Source organism: Octopus sinensis, linkage group LG27, assembly GCF_006345805.1.
Source record: "Octopus sinensis linkage group LG27, ASM634580v1, whole genome shotgun sequence".
Taxonomy (NCBI): Eukaryota; Metazoa; Mollusca; class Cephalopoda; order Octopoda; family Octopodidae; genus Octopus; species Octopus sinensis.
Window position 1 is genome coordinate 14,834,504 of NC_043023.1, and position 19,116 is coordinate 14,853,619.

General features: G+C 41.8%; 1 protein-coding gene across 6 annotated transcripts in view; it reads right to left on the reverse strand.

The window, feature by feature from the left end:
• Nucleotides 1–19,116, reverse strand: part of LOC115225096 (histone acetyltransferase KAT6B) — a 155,618-nt gene that overhangs the window by 8,106 nt on the left and 128,396 nt on the right. For 4 of the 6 annotated variants that reach the window (XM_029796023.2, XM_029796021.2, XM_036513984.1 and 1 more), the window contains 4 exons: nucleotides 13,158–13,232; nucleotides 3,752–3,922; nucleotides 1,837–1,945; nucleotides 641–730 (listed from right to left, as the gene is read on the reverse strand). In XM_029796023.2, coding sequence (XP_029651883.2) covers nucleotides 641–730; nucleotides 1,837–1,945; nucleotides 3,752–3,922; nucleotides 13,158–13,232 — 445 coding nt within the window. The remainder of the gene's footprint in view (nucleotides 1–640; nucleotides 731–1,836; nucleotides 1,946–3,751; nucleotides 3,923–13,157; nucleotides 13,233–19,116) is intronic. The other 2 variants (XM_036513985.1, XM_029796022.2) reach the window with 1 other exon arrangement.

Sequence of the window (19,116 nt, forward strand, 5' to 3'; positions counted from 1 at the left end):
AACGGCAGACGAAATATGGCTACGCATTTTGCCCAGTGTGCTAATGTATCTGCCAGCTCGCTGCCTTTATACATACATATATATACACACACATATCCAGTATCGGGTGTCAAGTGATGGTGGGAGTAGGTGGTAGACAAACACAGACACACACAAATATATATATACAACAGGCTTCTTTCAGTTTCCATCCATCTACAAAACCCACTCACAAGGCTTTTGTAGGTCTGAGGCTATAGCAGAAGATACTTCTCCAAGGTGCCACGCAATGGGACTGAACCCAGAACAATGTGGCTTGGAAGGAAGCTTCTTACCACATGGGGGGGGGGGGTTAGCCCACATTACCCCTTAAGGATTGCTGGGCCAGTCATCTGGTTTCTCTGGCCCATATATATTCCTCCCCAGACGGGATGCCCATCACAGTTTACTCATTTTCATCTGCTGTGTGAACAGGGGCAACATGAAATGAAGTGTCTTGCTCAAGAACACAACACATTCAAACTCCTCTACTCCACTCCATGAATTGAGTGCACCTAAGACTACTGCCTTTTGAGTTTCCCAGATCAGTCAGGTTTTGAATGCAAACCCATCCTCAATCTGCCACATCGTTTCACCCACAAGAGAAGGAAGGGTACGTTACCTGAACTTTTGGGTGGGGACGCTGTAGACGCAAGCCGTCTAGAACGGTCAGCATTGGATCGTCTGAGCAATCGTCCTTCTGGAACAGGTTCTGAAATATAGGGGAGTGAGGTTAGAGAGAGAAGTGGAGAAGGAAATGATGAGTGAGTGAAGGTCAACAGAGGAGGGTTAGCCAGAATATAGGAATAAGAATGAAGAGTGAGGAAGAGAGGACAGTAGGGGGCACGGGAGAGCAGGGAGTTAGGGAGAGCAGGGAGCACTGGAGAGCAGAGAGCGTGGGAGAACAGGGAGCATGGGAGAGCAGGGAGCTAGGAGAGCAGAGAGTTAGGGAGAGCAGAGAGCACTGGAAAGCATGGGAGAGAAGAGAGCAGGGAGCGAGGGAGAGCAGGGAGCGTGGGAGTGCAGGGAGCATGGGAGAGCAGAGAGCACTGGAGAGTAGAGAGCATGGGATAGCACAGGAGAGAAGAGAGTACGGGAGAGCAGAGTGAGGGAGGATAGAGACTAAAGAGGAGCAGAGGGAGAGGAAGAGCAGGAGAAAGTAGGGATAGAACTGAGAAAGTGGGGACGAGTAAAGAAAACAGAGGAGGGAAGAGCAGAGAAAGCAGGTGGGGAGTGGGGAGAGAGATCAAAGAAGAACAGTGAGCAAAACCAAGAGGAAGGGAAAGGGAAGCAGCAATGAGAGAGAGAGAGAGACAAATAGAGAGGAAGACATAGAGAGTGAGAGAGATAGTGAGAGAGAGAGACACAGAGAGAGAGAAAGACAGAGAGAGAGAGATAGTGAGAGAGAGACAAAGAGAGAGAGAGACAAAGAGAGAGATAGTGAGAGAGAGACAAAGAGAGAGTGAGACACAGAGAGAGGGACAAAGAGAGAGAGACAAAGAGAGAAAGAAAGAGAGAGATAGTGAGAAAGATAGTGAGAGAGAGACACAGAGACACAATGAGAGAGAGACAAAGAGAGAGATAGTGTGAGAGAGAGACAAAGAGAGAGAGACAAAGAGAGGGAGAGACAAAGAGAGAGATAGTGAGAGAGAGAGAGACGAAGAGAGAGAAAGAGAGATAATGAGAGAGACAAAGAGAGACAAAGAGAGGGAGAAACAAAGAGAGAGAGATAATGAGAGAGAGACAAAGAGAGAGAAAGAAAGAGAGAGAGAGAGAGAGAGACAATGGAGAATATATTTCAATAAAAAAATCCCTTACCATCTTTCTTTGTTTCGGCCTCATCTGTCTTTAACCTCTTGTCTGCAGGTTCAACAGAGGTCCGTCTTGTTACACGTCTCTTCATGCCCACTGTAACCCACCGACCAAGCTACAAAGAAATACGGAAAAGAAAGAGAATAATAAAATCAGCCCCAACTGTAATAACAACCACACACACACACACACACACATCATGGAATTACACAACCACATGAACAGAAATTGCCACACCTGGATTTAGCTGCCAAATATCCTTCAAATAATACACACACACACACACACGCATATCTATATACCTATATGTTGTTTGTTCCTTCTTGAGCCATGTCTGGCTCATAAGGGCCAGTTTCCCGGTTTCCTTGGCATATAAGTTCCCCACCTGGACGGGACATTGGTCTGTCACAGGTGAGCTGCAAGATGCAGGAGGAAAGAGTGAGAGAAAGTTGTGGCGAAGGAGTCAGCAGAAGTTCGCTTTTACCTTCTGTCGGAGCAGCATGGAGCTTAGGTGTTTCGCTCATAAACACACACATCACCCGGTCTGAGATTCGAACCCATGAACCCTCAACCGCGAGTCCGCTGCTCTAACCACTAAGGCTATGTGCCTCCACTTTATACCTATATACACACAAAAATATACATATGTTCTGTGGTCTGGCCCGGCAGGTATCCCAGGGCACCACAGCCTGGGTCCGGTCGTAATCCAACAACTTTGAGTAAATTCAGGTTAAGGTGCAGGCCTATGAATGTAGGATGTTCGAATGTCCAAACCTTATTAGACAATGATCTGTTGAAATCTTATCCAGAGAGAAGGCCTGCGCTTGTTGCAAAAGACTTAGTGATATGATATAGATGTTGTAACATAAGCGGAGATAACAATTCATGGAACAGGGAATTTGTAGAGAAATATATATATATATATATATATAAGCAACCGAGACCTTTGGAAGTATGCTGTGCGTGAGAAGACCCGGCAGGACAAATGAGACCATAACCAGTGGCCTCTTCCTGGGATGTAGCCAGCTCGCTTATGCATACTTTTCCTTCTTGGGACACAAAACTCTGCTTGCGAAGACCTTTTGAGGCAAGTGAAATCGAAATCGCTCAAAAATCAATGGAAATTGTAGTTGTGATACCAGTGCCGATGGCACGTAAAAGAACCATCCGAACGTGGCCGTTGCCAGCCTTGCCTGGCACGCAAAAAGCACCCACTACACTCACGGAGTGATTGGCGTTAGGAAGGGCATCCAGCTGTAGAAACATTGCCAGATCAGACTGGGCCTGGTGCAGCCTTCTGGCTTCCCAGACCCCAGTTGAACCGTCCAACCCATGCTAGCATGGAAAGCGGACGTTAAACGATGATGATGATAGTAGAATTCTCTTGTGTTTAAATGTACACTATTTTATATTAAGAATATGTTGTCTATTGACTATTTATACATGCTAGGCCACTGGTGGAGATATTTCTAAAGAATATTCGCTACCCTATATATATATATATATATATATATATATATATATATATATATATATATATAAAGTTAATCCAAACATGAAAACACAAAGAGAAAACACAACAACGCGAGGACATGGAACAAATATAGTATTATTGGATACTCAGGAAGGAAGGGAAGGAGGGTGTAACGTTTCGAGCAGAACTCTTCGTCGGAAACATAGATGGAAAGATCCAAAGGGAAGACAGAGGAAAACACACACACACACACACAGAAAACACACATGGACACATACATACATACACACACAGACATATGTATACATACATCACATTCTCATACATATAACTCTTACTTTAGTGAAAATAGGCAGACACCCTATTCATTTGACTAAATGCCCTTCAAGGGGCTGCCCCAGCATCGCCACAGTTTAACGACTGAAACAAGTAAAAGCCGAACCCTACCTTTCGTCGTGCAGTGGAGGCTGCTGCAGTAGTAGTAGTGGTAGTAGTAGTGTCGCTCCTCCTCCTACTCGTCCGTTCAGGGGGTGGTGGTGGCTGATCTGGTGACACGGTGCCTGTGGCCAGCTTCTTCTCGTCGTCAATGTGGTTCACTAACTGACTCATCTCTTTCAGCTGGAAAGAAAAGCGGGAAATAAAGAGGAACAGGAAACCTTTAAGTTGATAAGGTGGACAGCAGTTGGCTAGAAGTGGGTCGCATAACGAAGAATTGTCGAACGATATTATTGTGGACGTCGTTTGTGGATGTGAGATATATCGCACAAATAGTGATACCTGGGAGGGGGGATACAGAGAGATAGGGGATGGAGAGGGGAGGTAAGCAGGCAAAGAGTAATGTGAAAAGGGAAAGTAGGTGATCAAACTGTATGGAATGAGATAATTTTTTACAGCTGTTTCGGGGCTGACAATTTGGCATTGCTGACTGGATATTCAACTTACTTTGGCAAAGGTACATACTGGCACTGAACACGTGTGTGTGTGTGTGTACAGAAATATACATATACAGGCGCAGGAGTGGCTGTGTGGTAAGTAGCTTGTTTACCAACCACATGGTTCCGGGTTCAGTCCCACTGCGTGGCATCTTGAGCAAGTGTCTTCTGCTATAGCCTCGAGCCGACCAATGCCTTGTGAGTGGATTTGGTAGACGGAAACTGAAAGAAGCCTGTCGTATATATGTATATGTATGTGTGTGTATATGTATGTGTGTGTATATGTTTGTGTGTGTATATGTTTGTGTGTCTGTGTTTGTCCCACTAACATTGCTTGACAACCGATGCTGGTGTGTTTATGTCCCCGTCACTTAGCGGTTCAGCAAAAGAGACCGATAGAATAAGTACTGGGCTTACAAAAGAATAAGTCCCGGGGTCGCGGTGCTCCAGCATGGCCGTAGTCAAATGACTGAAACAAGTAGAAGAGTAAAGAGTAAAAGAGTATATATGGATATAGCGAGGGTGAGAGTGTGGGGAGGGAAAGATGCTATGAATTATTAAGTGACCATGATCGACATAAACACTTTCTCCTCTCCTAGTATACGTAAAGAAAAACATGACCAGAGAGAGAGAAAGAGAGAGAGAGAGACAGACAGAGAAGGGAGAGAAACATAATTCCTTACTTGAATGCTGTTGACATAAGCACTTTCTCCTCTCCTCAGACACGAAAAGAGAATTATACTCAGAGAGGGGGGTGGGGAGAGGGGGAAGTGAGGGATGGAGATAGGGTGAGAGAGACAGACAAGGAGAGACATTACAATTTATTAATTGAACAAGATTAACAAACATTTTCCCTCTCATCATACACAGAAATATACTTACATATAAAGAGAGGGGGAAGAGATGAAGGGGAGGAATGGAGAGGGGTTGTAGAGAGAGTGGGGGGAGGAAGGAAGAGATTGCAGAGTGGAAGGAGTGAGATAGAGGGAGCAGGATGGAGCAGGATGGAGGCATGGAGGAATCAGGATGGAGGCATGGAGGGAGCATGTTGGAGGCGTGGAGGGAGCATGTTGGAGGTGTGGAGGGAGCAGGATGGAGGCGTGGAGGGAGCATGTTGGAGGCGTGGAGGGAGCATGTTGGAGGCGTGGAGGGAGCAGGATGGAGGCGTGGAGGGAGCAGGATGGAGGCGTGGAGGGAGCATGATGGAGGCGTGGAGGGAGCATGTTGGAGGCGTGGAGGGAGCATGTTGGAGGCGTGGAGGGAGCAGGATGGAGGCATGGAGGGAGCATGATGGAGGCGTGGAGGGAGCATGATGGAGGCGTGGAGGGAGCATGATGGAGGCGTGGAGGGAGCATGATGGGGGCGTGGAGGGAGCAGGATGGAGGCGTGGAGGGAGCAGGATGGAGGCGTGGAGGGAGCAGGATGGAGGCGTGGAGGGAGCATGATGGAGGCGTGGAGGGAGCTGGATGGAGACATGGAGGGAGCTGGATGGAGGCATGGAGGGAGCTGGATGGAGGCATGGAGGGAGCAGGATGGAGGCGTGGAGGGAAAGGGTGAGAGAGAGATATTACAATTTATTAACCTTTAGCAGACAGCTTTCTCTCTAGGATTATTTCCCCTGCCACTTCCCATTACAACAGGGGAGAAAACTCTAAGGTGACATTATGCACCTACAGTGTGCTGAAGGTTAGTTGAACGCTACTGACAGAAACCAGAAAGAGGGAGAGAAAGAGAGAGAGAAAGATAGGGGGAGAAGCAGGAATGAGAAACATGGAAAATGTCAAATAAGTCAGCATCAAATCAGCAACACCAAAAAGCAGCCATGCCAAAACCATGTTTCACAGTGGTGGGCAGATCAAGCAGGCAAATGTGGTGGAGGCACTGGTAAGCTTAGTAGAGCATCAGGCAGAGGTAGGAGAGAACCAAGGAGGCAGGCAAACTAGAAGAGGTTAAAAAACAAATGGCTCTATTCTTTCAGAGTTCAGGCCAGGCTGGGGCAGCCACCACCTTACAAACAGGGAACAAGTGATTAAATCAACACCCCACTTCCCAAAACTTATTTCACAACCGACACCCAGAAAGGAGTGGAGGTGCATGGCTTAGTGGTTAAGTTGTTGGACTCATGAGTGTAAGAGTGTGGTTTCAATCCCTGGACTGGGGAATGCTTTGTGTTCTTAAACAACCCTTATTCAGGGACCTTTTGAGTGGGATGGGTTACTCGACCAGAAGAAAATTCTAACTGAGCCCCACTTGCAAGGTCATGTGCTGTTTATCTTGATATGAGATCACCATGTCACGCACATATGGTTGTGATGCATGTACCTGGTGTACCCTTATCAGACAGGTAGCCATGATGGGTATACTGGGCTTTGTATATTTTACCCCATTGTCACTTTGATGACATGCACTGCTCTCTCACTCAATAATAATAAGAATAATCTTTTCTACTAAAGGCACAAGCCCTGAAGTTTGGGGGGAGGGGACTAGTTGACTACATCAACCTCAGTGTTTTACTGGTACTTAATTTATCAACCCTGAAAGGATGAAAGGCAAAGTCGACCGCAGCAAAATTTGAACTCAGAATCTAAAGACAGATGAGATACCATTCAGCATTTTGCCTGGCGTGCTAACAATTCTACCACCTCACCACCATAATAATAACAACAATAATAATAATCCTTTCTAGTATAGGCACAGGGACTGAAATTTAGGGGAAGAGGAGTGCTCAACTGGTACCTGTTTTCATCAACCCCAAAAGGATGAAAGGGTAAGGGTCAACCCTGATAGCATTTGAACTCAGAATGTAAAGACAGACAAAATGCTACTAACTCCAGCATGCTAACAATTCCGCCAGCCAGTCCAACACCCTTATAAGCGAGTTCAAATTCATGTCGGTGGGAATTGAAATTCAGAATACAAAACGGAGTATAATAATAATAATAATAATAATAATAACAATAATAATAACAATAATAATAACAATAATCCTTTCTACTATAGGCACAAGGCCTGAAATTTTGTGGGAAGAGGGATGTCAGTTATATCGACCCCAGAAGGATGACAGGCAAAGTCGATCACAGCTGAATTTGAACTCAGTATATAAAGCTGGAAAAACTGCCTCTAGGCATTTCACCCAACATGCAAATAAAATAATAGTAATTATAAAAAGAATTAAAAAAATAACAAGAATGGTAATAATCACACTAATTACATTTAGTATTAAACACTATAAAATTAATTTTAAAAAATATGATGCACAAAAAGATAATAATAATAATAATAATAATAGTTTTGAATTTTGCCACAAGGGCAGCCATTTTGGAGAGGAGATTAGTTGATTATATCAACCCCAGTGTTTTACTGGTACTTAATTTATCAACCCCGAAAGGACACAAGGCAAAGTCGACCTCAGCAGAATTTGAACTCAGAACAATAGTGACAGGTGAAATACTGCTAAGCATTTCGCCCTGGGGCACTAACAGTTCTGCCAGCTCACCGCTTAATAATAGTTATAATAATAATAATAATAATAATAATAAATAACAAGAACAGTAATAGTCACACTAATTACATTTGATATTAAACACCATAAAACTAATTTTTTTAAATATGCACAAAAATAATAATAATAATAATAATAAATAACAAGAACAGTAATAGTCACACTAATTACATTTGATATTAAACACCATAAAACTAATTTTTTTAAATATGCACAAAAATAATAATAATAATAATAATAATAATGTCATCACAATATACAGAAAATAGCTCTACAAGGCACTGCACACACATATTAGTAGTACTTCAAACCACAAGAGAAAAATATGAAACCAAAACAAAATAAAAATGCAGAACTTGATCAAAAGGTATACAGAAATGTACTCATTGTACGGCAGTCAAAAGCACGCAATAACAAAATTAACTACAGCACAGCAATACCAAATATTTCTAAAACAGACATCGGGCCAGAAAATATGGACAAAGGGAAACAGTTGATTTTACATACATACATACATACATACACATACATATATATATATATATATATATATATCAACCACGGCGCTTTCATGTTATCACATCCCCACACCAGCAGAAAATCCAAATCTGACCAGCTGGAGCTGAACTACAAGAGAGCTTTGCCAATGCAGCAATGATGGTGATGATGATGATAATCCTTTCTACTATAGGCACAAGGCCTGAAATTTTGGAGGGGAGGGGGCTAGTTGATTACATCGACCCCAGTGTTTCACTGGTACTTAATTTATCAACTCGGAAAGGATAAAAGGCAAAGTCGACCTCGGTGGAATTTGAACTCAGAAAGTAGTGACGGGCAAAATACCACTAAATATTTAACCCAGCATGCTAACAATTCTGCCAGCTCACCGCCTTATGATAATAATCCTTTCTATTATAGGCACAAGGCCTGGATTTGGTGGGGAAGGCACTAGTTGATCACACCGACCCCAGTACTCAACTGATACTTTAATTTATGGACCCTGAAAGTATGAAAGGCAAAGTTGACCTCGGCGGAATTTGAACTCAGAACATAGCAACAGGTGAAATACCACTAAATATTTAACCCAGTGTGCTAACGATTCTGCCAGCTCGCCGCCTTATTATAATAATAAGCCTTTCTATTATAGGCACAAGGCCTGGATTTTATGGGAAAGGGGACTGTTGATCACATCGACCCCAGTATTCAACAGGTACTTAATTTATGGACCCTGAAAGGATGAAAGGCAAACTTGGCCTCGGCGGAATTTGAACTCAGAACATAGTGATGGGTGAAATACTACTAACCATTTCGTCCAGCATGCTAACGATTCTGCCAGCACACAAACTTATGATGATAATGATGATAATAATAATTATAACAATCCTTTCTACTATGGGTAGAAGCCTGAAGTTTTGAGAAAGGGGGCTAGTCAATTACATGAACCCCAGTGTTTAATTGGTACTATGTCGCTGACCTCAAACAGACGAAAGGTAAAGTCAGCCTCGGCAGGATTTGAACTCAAAGAGTATCGGCAGGATTTGAACTCAAAGAGTAAAGTCAGAAGAAATGCTGCCAAACATTCTGACCAATGTAAACACACATACGTGTGTACACATAACATATGTATAATGTATACATAAACACACACACACACAAATATCTTTATAAACACACTATGTACACACTGTGTATGTGTGTGTATATATACATACATACATATACATACATACATATATATATTTATACATACATACATATATATACATACATACATACATATATATACATACATACATATATATATATACATACATACATATATATATATACATACATACATATATATATATACATACATACATATAATATATATACATACATATATATATATATACATACATACATATATATATATACATACATACATAATATATATACATACATACATATTATATACATTCTACATACATACATATATATACATACATACATACATATATATACATACATACATACATATATATACATACATACATACATATTATACATACATACATACAATATATATACATAACATACATATACTACATACATACATACATATATATACATACATACATACATACAATATATACATACATACATACATATACATAATACATACATAAATATATATACATACATACATCATACATACATATACATAATACATACATACATACATATACATACATACATACTATATATACATACATACATACATATATATATTATATACATACATATATATATATACATACATACATATATATATATACATACATATATATATATACATACATATATATATATACATACATATATATATATACATACATATATATATATATATATACACACACACACACACACACACACATTTAGAAAGAAAGAGAGAAAGAAAGAATGTGTGAGTGAGAGTGTGTAGTGTGTAAAAAGTCATTGTTAAATGGGGGACCAAAGTCTTGTGTGATGATTTGGTAGACAGAAACTGAAAGAAGCCCAGTGTGTGTGTGTGTGTGTGTCCCACCACCATTTGACAACAGGTGTTGGTGTGTTTATGTCCCTGTAACTTAGCAATTTGGCAACAGACACCAACAGAATAGAATAGGTGCCAAGCTTTAAAAAGCATTTGTATCAGTGCCACCTAAAAAGCACTTTTGCTGGTACCAAGTGCAAAGTGCCCGTGTCAGTGCCACATAAAAGTGCCAATCCTGGTGCCATAGAGAAGGCACTCAGCACGCACTGTAAAATGGTTGGCATTAAGAAGAGCATTAAGCTGTTGAAACCAGGACAAAACAGACAAATGGATCTTGGCTATTTGTCCAGCTGGCAAACTCCAGTCAAAAACCGAACAACCCATGCCTGCATAGAAAACAGACATTAAATGTCGTTGACGATGATGATGGCGACAGTGATTAACCCTTTGGTGTTCAGATTAATCTGTCGAATGTAATATTCGCTAATTCTTATCATTTTGAAATAGTCACACATTATCTTGTAGTTTACAGATTCTGCTGATGTGATTGTTTAGTGTTCGAATGACATTGTAGGACTGAGGGGAGAAGCCAGATCTTAATTTCTTATTTCTTTATTGCCCATAAGGGGCTAGACATAGAAGGGACAAACAAGGACAGACAAAAGGATTAAGTCGATTACATCAACCCCCAGTGCATAACTGGTACTTAATTTATCAACCCCGAAAGGATGAAACACAAAGTCAACCTCGGCGGAATTTGAACTCAAAACGTAACGCAGACGAAATACCGCTAAGCATTTCGTCCAGTGTGCTAACGTTTCTTATTTCTTTATTGCCTACAAGGGGCTAAACATAGAGGGGACAAACAAGGACAGACACACGGATTAAGTTGATTACATCGACCCCCAGTGCGTAACTGGTACTGTATTTATCGACCCCGAAAGGATGAAAGGCAAAGTCGACCTCGGCAGAATTTGAACTCAGAACGTAACGGCAGACAAAATACCACTAAGCATTTCGCCCGGTAGGCTAACGTTTCTGCCAGCTCACAGGGATGAAGCCAGATCTGGCCAGTTTCAATATTTTCTTCAAATTTGGAATGAAGGAAGGAAAGACTATTTGGTTTCTCAAGAAGTTTTTGTTTTTGCCTTAACTTCGTTTAACAAAACCAAAAATTTTATTGAAATAAAGGCATGCTTAATTATTTTTCAATGAAAAGAACTGTTTAAACCATGTTTGTGTTCTCCCAGTCAACAGCCTTATCATTACTGGTACTTTAAACTCTTCAGTTGCATATTTGTGTGAATAAAATCGTTTTTCTTTGGAATAGAAAAAAACGTATATCTTTATTTCTTCTTTTGCTGGTGTCTCAAATTTAGATTTAATCAGTGTTTCTCAAAGGGGAGGCCTATGGGACAGTCAGACAAGTTGTTTTGAGAAACTTTGGTTTAAACGTTTGACAACTCAGCACCGTCCATTGGACAGGGAGCGTTTTGCTCATATATACATATACACAGTAGTCACTGATTGTTTGTTCCTTCTCGAGCCAATCCTGGCTCATAAGGGCCGGTTTCCCGGTTCCTTGGTGTATAAGTTCCCCATCTGGACGAGACGCCGGTCCGTCACAGGTGAGCTGCAAGATGCAGGAGGAAAGAGTGAGAGAAAGTTGTGGCGAAAGAGTCAGCAGAAGTTTCACCATTACCTTCAGTTGGAGCCGCATGGAGCTTAGGTGTTTCGCTCATAAACACACACACATTGCCCAGTCTGAGATTCAAACCCGCGATCCCTCGACCTCAAGTCTGCTGATTTTCTTCTTCTTCTTCTTCTTCTTCTTCCAATCAGGACTCACATCATTAGCCACAAAGAATAATCTCTAATTCGAGCCTACTCTAAGTACAGTGGGGTTCACCCGTTGGAACCTCGTGGAGCTTAGGTGTTTCACTCATAAACACACACATCGCCCGGTCTGATATTCGAACCCGTGATCCCTCAACCGCAAGTCCACTGCTCTAACCACTAGGCCATGTGCCTCCACTAGTCACTGATACAGTGTATAGAGTGTGGCAATCTCACAGCATCATGAAAGATGAACTATATATTTCTTTATTACCCACAAGAGGCTAAACAGAGGGGACAAACAAGGACAGACAAACAGATTAAGTCGATTACATCAACACCAGTGCGTAACTGGTACTTAATTTGCCGACCTTGAAAGGATGAAAGGCAAAGTCGACCTCGGCGGAATTTGAACTCAGAACGTAACGCAGACGAAATACCGCTAAGCATTTCGTCCAGTGTGATAACGTTTCTTATTTCTTTATTGCCTACAAGGGGCTAAACACAGAAGGGACAAACAAGGACAGACACATGGATTAAGTCGATTAGATCGACCCCAGTGCGTAACTGGTACTTAATTTGTCGACCCCGAAAGGATGAAAAGCAAAGTCGACCTTGGCGGAATTTGAACTCAGAACGTAGCGGTAGACGAAATACGGCTAAGCATTTCGCCTGGCGTGCTAACGTTTCTGCGAGCTCGCCGCCTGAAAGATGATCTATAGACAGTTGAGTGGAGGGGCGGGGCTTTAAGAATCAATAATAATGTATCAGAAAGACCACCATCATCATCATCATCATTGTCGTAACAGCAATATAATGACAGTCACAGAGACAAACAAGCGTACAATCCAAAAAACAAAATGAGTAAAAAAAATGATAAAAAGATAAAAAATTAAAATCTAAAACAGAAGCAAAACCGATCTAGAAAAATGAAAATGACAGCAATAAATCCGGATGCACAGACAGAAGTGTTTGACCAAATGACCACATGTAGCTTTTTTTTTTTTTTTGTTTTTTTTAATGATATTTTTTTTTTTCTGTCTAACAGGTCGATTTTTTACTTACCTGACGGGAAAGCCGAAAGTGGCGAGAGGTGCCACCCCGAGGAGCTACCTGTGGCAGTTGGTGGTAACCACAACGCTGTAAATAGAGTGGTACCTTATTGTGTAATCAACAACAGAGCAGTGAAGGAAGAACAAATGGGGGAAAAAAGTGGAAGGGGGTGGCGGCAAAAAGGGGTACGTCAGAGCCCAACACAAAACACAACATTGAGTCGAAGACGGGACAGCAGAGCTTAGTATTGAGACCCTAGCTGCTCAGAGACAGAGATTAAGAACCAACACTTATTTCTTTACTGCCCACAAGGGGCCACACACAAAGGGGACAAACACGGACAAAGGGATTAACTGGTACTTATTTAATCGACCCCCAAAAGGATGAAAGGCAAAGTCGACCTTGGTGGAATTTGAACTCAGAACGTAACGGCAGACGAAATACCACTAGGCATTTCGCCCGGCGTGCTAATGTTTCTTATTTCTTTACTACCCACAAGGGGCTAAACATAGAGGGGACAAACATGGACAGACAAAGGGATTAAGCCGATTAATTCAACCCCAGTGCGTAACTGGTACTTATTTAATCGACCCCTGAAAGGAAGAAAGTCGACCTCGGCGGAATTTGAACTCAGAACGTAGCGGCAGATAAAATACTGCTAAGCATTTCATCCGGCGTGCTAATGTTTCTGCCAGCTCGCCCCCTTAACTTTCCTTCTAGCATGCAGAATACTCTCAAATGCAAAGCTCATTTATTCCCATTGTTTTGAATTAATCACGGAATATCTCGATTGCATATTTTTAGATTGACATTGTAGGGTAAGTACAAGAGGCTAGATCTGGCTAGCCTGAACATAAAAACAGAATATGTGGATCCACATATGTATTTCTTTACTACCCACAAGGGGCTAAACACAGAGGAGACAAACAAGGACAGACAGATTAAGTCGATTACATCGACCCCAGTGTGTAACTGGTACTTATTTAATCGACCCCGAAAGGATGAAAGGCAAAGTCGACCTCGGCGGAATTTGAACTCAGAACGTAACGGCAGACGAAATACGGCTACGCATTTCGCCTGGTGTGCTAACGTTTCTGCCAGCTCGCCGCCTATATTTGATCCACACATGGCCAGTTCAACCCTCCTCCCAACATTCAGATTACTCTCAAATGCAATATTTATTTATCCACATTGTTATGAATTAATTATGCATTATCTCAAAGCTCTGAGATGTCAATGATGTGATCGTTTATTTTCAAAATGACACTGCAGGGTAAGTGTGAGACGTTGGATCTGATCAGTTTGAACATAAAACAGACAGAATATTTGGGCTGAACACAGCCAGCATAACCCATTAATATTCAGATTATTCTGTTAAACATAATGCTTATCTATCCACATTGTTTTGAATTAATCATGGATTATCTCTCTAATTTTTGAATTAATCATGGATTATCTCTCTAATTTTTGAATTAATCATGGATTATCTCTCTAATTTTTGAATTAATCATGGATTATCTCTCTAATTTTTGAATTAATCATGGATTATCTCTCTAATTTTTGAATTAATCATGGATTATCTCTCTAATTTTTGAATTAATCATGGATTATCTCTCTAATTTTTGAATTAATCATGGATTATCTCTAATTTTTGAATTAATCATGGATTATCTCTCTAATTTTTGAATTAATCATGGATTATCTCTCTAATTTTTGAATTAATCATGGATTGTCTCTCTAATTTTTGAATTAATCATGGATTGTCTCTCTAATTTTTGAATTAATCATGGATTATCTCTCTAATTTTTGAATTAATCATGGATTATCTCATAGCTTTGAAATTTCAATGGTGTGATTGTTCACTTTTAGAATGATAGTGTAAGGTAGGTCCAAGAGACCAGATATGGCCAGCATAACTTTCTAGCTTTCGGATTACTCAGTCAAATGTGATGCTTATTTATTCATATTGCTTAAAACTAATCATGCATTATCTTGTAGCTCCAATTGATTGTTTATTTTTAGAATGACATTGTCGGGCAGGTATAAGAGGCCAGATCTGGTCAATTCAACATAAAATAATAGATAGAACATTTAATTCAGATATGGTTGGTTTAAAAGCTAATGGATTAGAAAGCCACCCTGAGGACATTAAATTCAACTGACATGTAAAGGGTAAAGATACCCTTCGGTCATGAATAACCATGGGATTGCACTAGAAAGTTCCCCTCCAAGGCACAAGTCCAGGAAAGATTGCTTATTGTTTGTTCCTTCTTGAGCCATGCCTGGCTCATAAGGGCCGGTTTCCTTGGCGTAGAGGTTCCCCACCTGGACGGGAGACCAGTCCATCGCAGGTGAGCTGCAAGATGCAGGAGGAAAGAGTGAGAGAAAGTTGAGGTGAAAGAGTCAGCAGAAGTTCGCCATTACCTTCTGCCGGAGCCACGTGGAGCTTAGGTGTTTCGCTCATAAACACACACATTGCCCGCTCTGAGATTCGAACCCGCGATCCCTTGACCGTGAGTCCGCTGCTCTAACCACTAGGCCATGTGCCTCCACAAAGATTGCTTATGGAAGACTAGCAGTCACCCATGCACACCAGCTTCCCCTATCCATGCCACCGATGTTATCCAAGGGAGAGGCAAAGGTCGGTATTGCTTGGCACCAGAGATGATATTACTTGGCACCAGATGAATGAACTAGAGTAATGTGAAAAATGAAGTGTCTTGCTCAAGAAAACAACACACAGCCTGGTCCAGGAATCAAACTCATTACTTCGTGATTGTTAGCCCAATACTCTAACCACTGAGCTATGCGACATGTAAGTAATAACAATACTAATGCTGGTTAGTTAATGGCATGCACTTGCATCAGATATGATGACACATCCAGATAAATTTCTGTCATTACATCATCCCAAAGCTAATACAGTTAAGTTAAGTTAATTTTTTGGCTCAAAAAGCAAAGCCATGTAGGTGGACATGGAGTTATGTACAGGGAGGGTGTTCGTGCAAAGAGTTCAGGACATTTCTGGTCAAGAGAGACTTTGAACCGAGCAGTCGGCATCTTCACTATCTCGTCCGGCAGCTTATTCCACGGATCCGCAACCCGGACGGAGAAAGCCCCTCTCCTTCGAGAGGTTACACTTTCCGCTTATGATGTTGTGAGCAAGAATGAGATCACCACAGGATCGTTGTATAGGAAGAGAATAAAGGTCGAGCGTCTTCAGCCTTTCTTCATAAGACAAATGCTTGAGACCAAGAACCATGCGGGTAGCCAGCTTCTGGACTCTTTCGAGATGATGTATGTCTTTGAGGAGATAAGGAGAAGAGGCTTTGCTTCAGTGTTCAGACAATTTCAAACACCCCAGGGAGGTTACGTATGTTCCATTAAGTGTTGTGTATATTGAAATCAAAATGTACTGCGAGTGGGGATACACGGTGTTATTTACATTGAACAACGTATTTGGGGGGTAGACATCATTTTAACATTCATTTTGTGTTTGGATGGGCTGGATAGAGTTTATGGAGATGGACTTTCTACAGCTGGATGACATCTGACTGACATCTGTAAGGTGGTGAGTTCGACTCCTGGCAGTGCATTGCCTTCTTAAGCAAGACACTTTATTTCATGTTGTTCCAGTCCACTCAGCTGGCAAAAACTGAGTAGTACCTTTATTTCAAAGGGCCGGCCTTGACACATTTTGTGTTATGCTGAATCTCTCTGAGAATTAAATTAAGGGGACATGCACTTGAGGGGTCCTCGGCCACTTGCATGTTAATTTCAAGAACAGTTGACTCGGTCAACTGGAACCCTAAAAAATGAATAGTGCCCATATTTCAAAGGTCTAGCCTTCTCACATTATGTGTCATGCTGAATCTTCAAGAACTACATTAAGGGTATGCATGTCTGTGGGGTGCTCAACCACTTGCACATTAATTTCATGTGCAGAGCGTTCTAGTGATGAAATTAACTGGACCACTCATCATAATAACTGACAGGGTGCCAGTTTATAGATATATATGTTTGAAAAACAGGTTACGGGTTATGGACCGAGGGACCAGCTGCCTGTAAAACAAGCTTATACTGATATAATGATCAAATCTATGTGTTGTACAATTTTGCCAGCTGGAGCAATGTGAAATAAAGCAAAATTGAGTTGTACGCGTAATTCAAAGGGCCAGCCATGTCACCTTCAGTGTCACACTAAATCTCCCTGAGAACTTACATTAAGGGTATGCATGTCTGTGGTGTACTCACCCACTTATACAATAATTTTATGAGCAAGCCGTTCAGTTGATCAGAACAACTGGAACCCTCACCGGCGTAACCAATGGAATGCCAGTTAATAGATGTATATGTTCGAATGGTCATTGCCAGTGCCGCTGGACTGGCCCTTGTGCCGGTGGCACGTAAAAGCACCCACCACACTCTGGGAGTGGTTGGCGTTAGGAAGGCATCCAGCTGTAGAAACTCTGCCAGATCAAGATTGGAGCCTGGTGCAGCCATCTGGTTTGCCAACCCTCAGTCAAATCGTCCAACCCATGCTAGCATGGAAAGCGGACGTTAAACGATGATATATATATATATATAAATATATATATAATATATATATATATTGATGGAAATGGTAAAAAATTTGAGCAAGGTCGTTGCCAGAACCGCCTGACTGGCCCTTGTGCCGGTGGCATGTAAAAGCACCCACTACACTCTGGGAGTGGTTGGCGTTAGAAAGGCATCCAGCTGTAGAAACTCTGCCAGATCAAGATTGGAGCCTGGTGCAGCCATCTGGTTCGTCAGACCTCAGTCAAATCATCCAACCCATGCTAGCATGGAAAGCGGACGTTAAACGATGATATATATATATATAATATATATATAATATATATTGATGGAAATGGTAAAAAATTTGAGCAAGGTCGTTGCCAGAACCGCCTGACTGGCCCTTGTGCCGGTGGCATGTAAAAGCACCCACTACACTCTGGGAGTGGTTGGCGTTAGGAAAGGCATCCAGCTGTAGAAACTCTGCCAGATCAAGATTGGAGCCTGGTGCAGCCATCTGGTTCGTCAGACCTCAGTCAAATCGTCCAACCCATGCTAGCATGGAAAGCGGACGTTAAACGATGATATATATATATATATATATATATATATATATATTGATGGAAATGGTAAAAAATTTGAGCAAGGTCGTTGCCAGAACCGCCTGACTGGCCCTTGTGCCGGTGGCATGTAAAAGCACCCACTACACTCTGGGAGTGGTTGGCGTTAGAAAGGCATCCAGCTGTAGAAACTCTGCCAGATCAAGATTGGAGCCTGGTGCAGCCATCTGGTTCGTCAGACCTCAGTCAAATCGTCCAACCCATGCTAGCATGGAAAGCGGACGTTAAACGATGATGATGATGATGTTTGAAAAACAGGTTAAGGGTTATGGGTAGAGGGACCAGCTGCTTGTAAAACAAGCTTATAGTGATATAATGATCAAATGTATGTGTTGTACAACTCTGCCAGCTAAGAGGACTGAAGCAAGGTGAAATGAAACAAAAATAACTTGTACCTGTAATTCAAATGGGTCAGCCTTATCACGCTGAATCTCTGAGAACTAAATCAAGTGTATGCATGTCTGGAGCACTCAGCCACTTGCATGTCAATTTCACAAGCAGGCTGTTCCATTGACTGAATCAACTGGAACATTCGTCATAATAACCGACTGGCTGCCAGTTCAGCTAATATTCCTATAATCATGCAAGATATTTTCACTATAGGCGCAGGAGTGGCTGTGTGGTAAGTAGCTTGCTTACCAACCACATGGTTCCTGGTTCAGCCCCACTGCGGGGCACCTTGGGCAAGTGTCTTCTACTATAGCCTCAGGCCGACCAAAGCCTTGTGAGTGGATTTGGTAGACAGAAACAGAATGAAGCCCATCATATATATATTGGTGGCACGTAAAAAGCACCATCCGAGCGTGGCCGTTCGC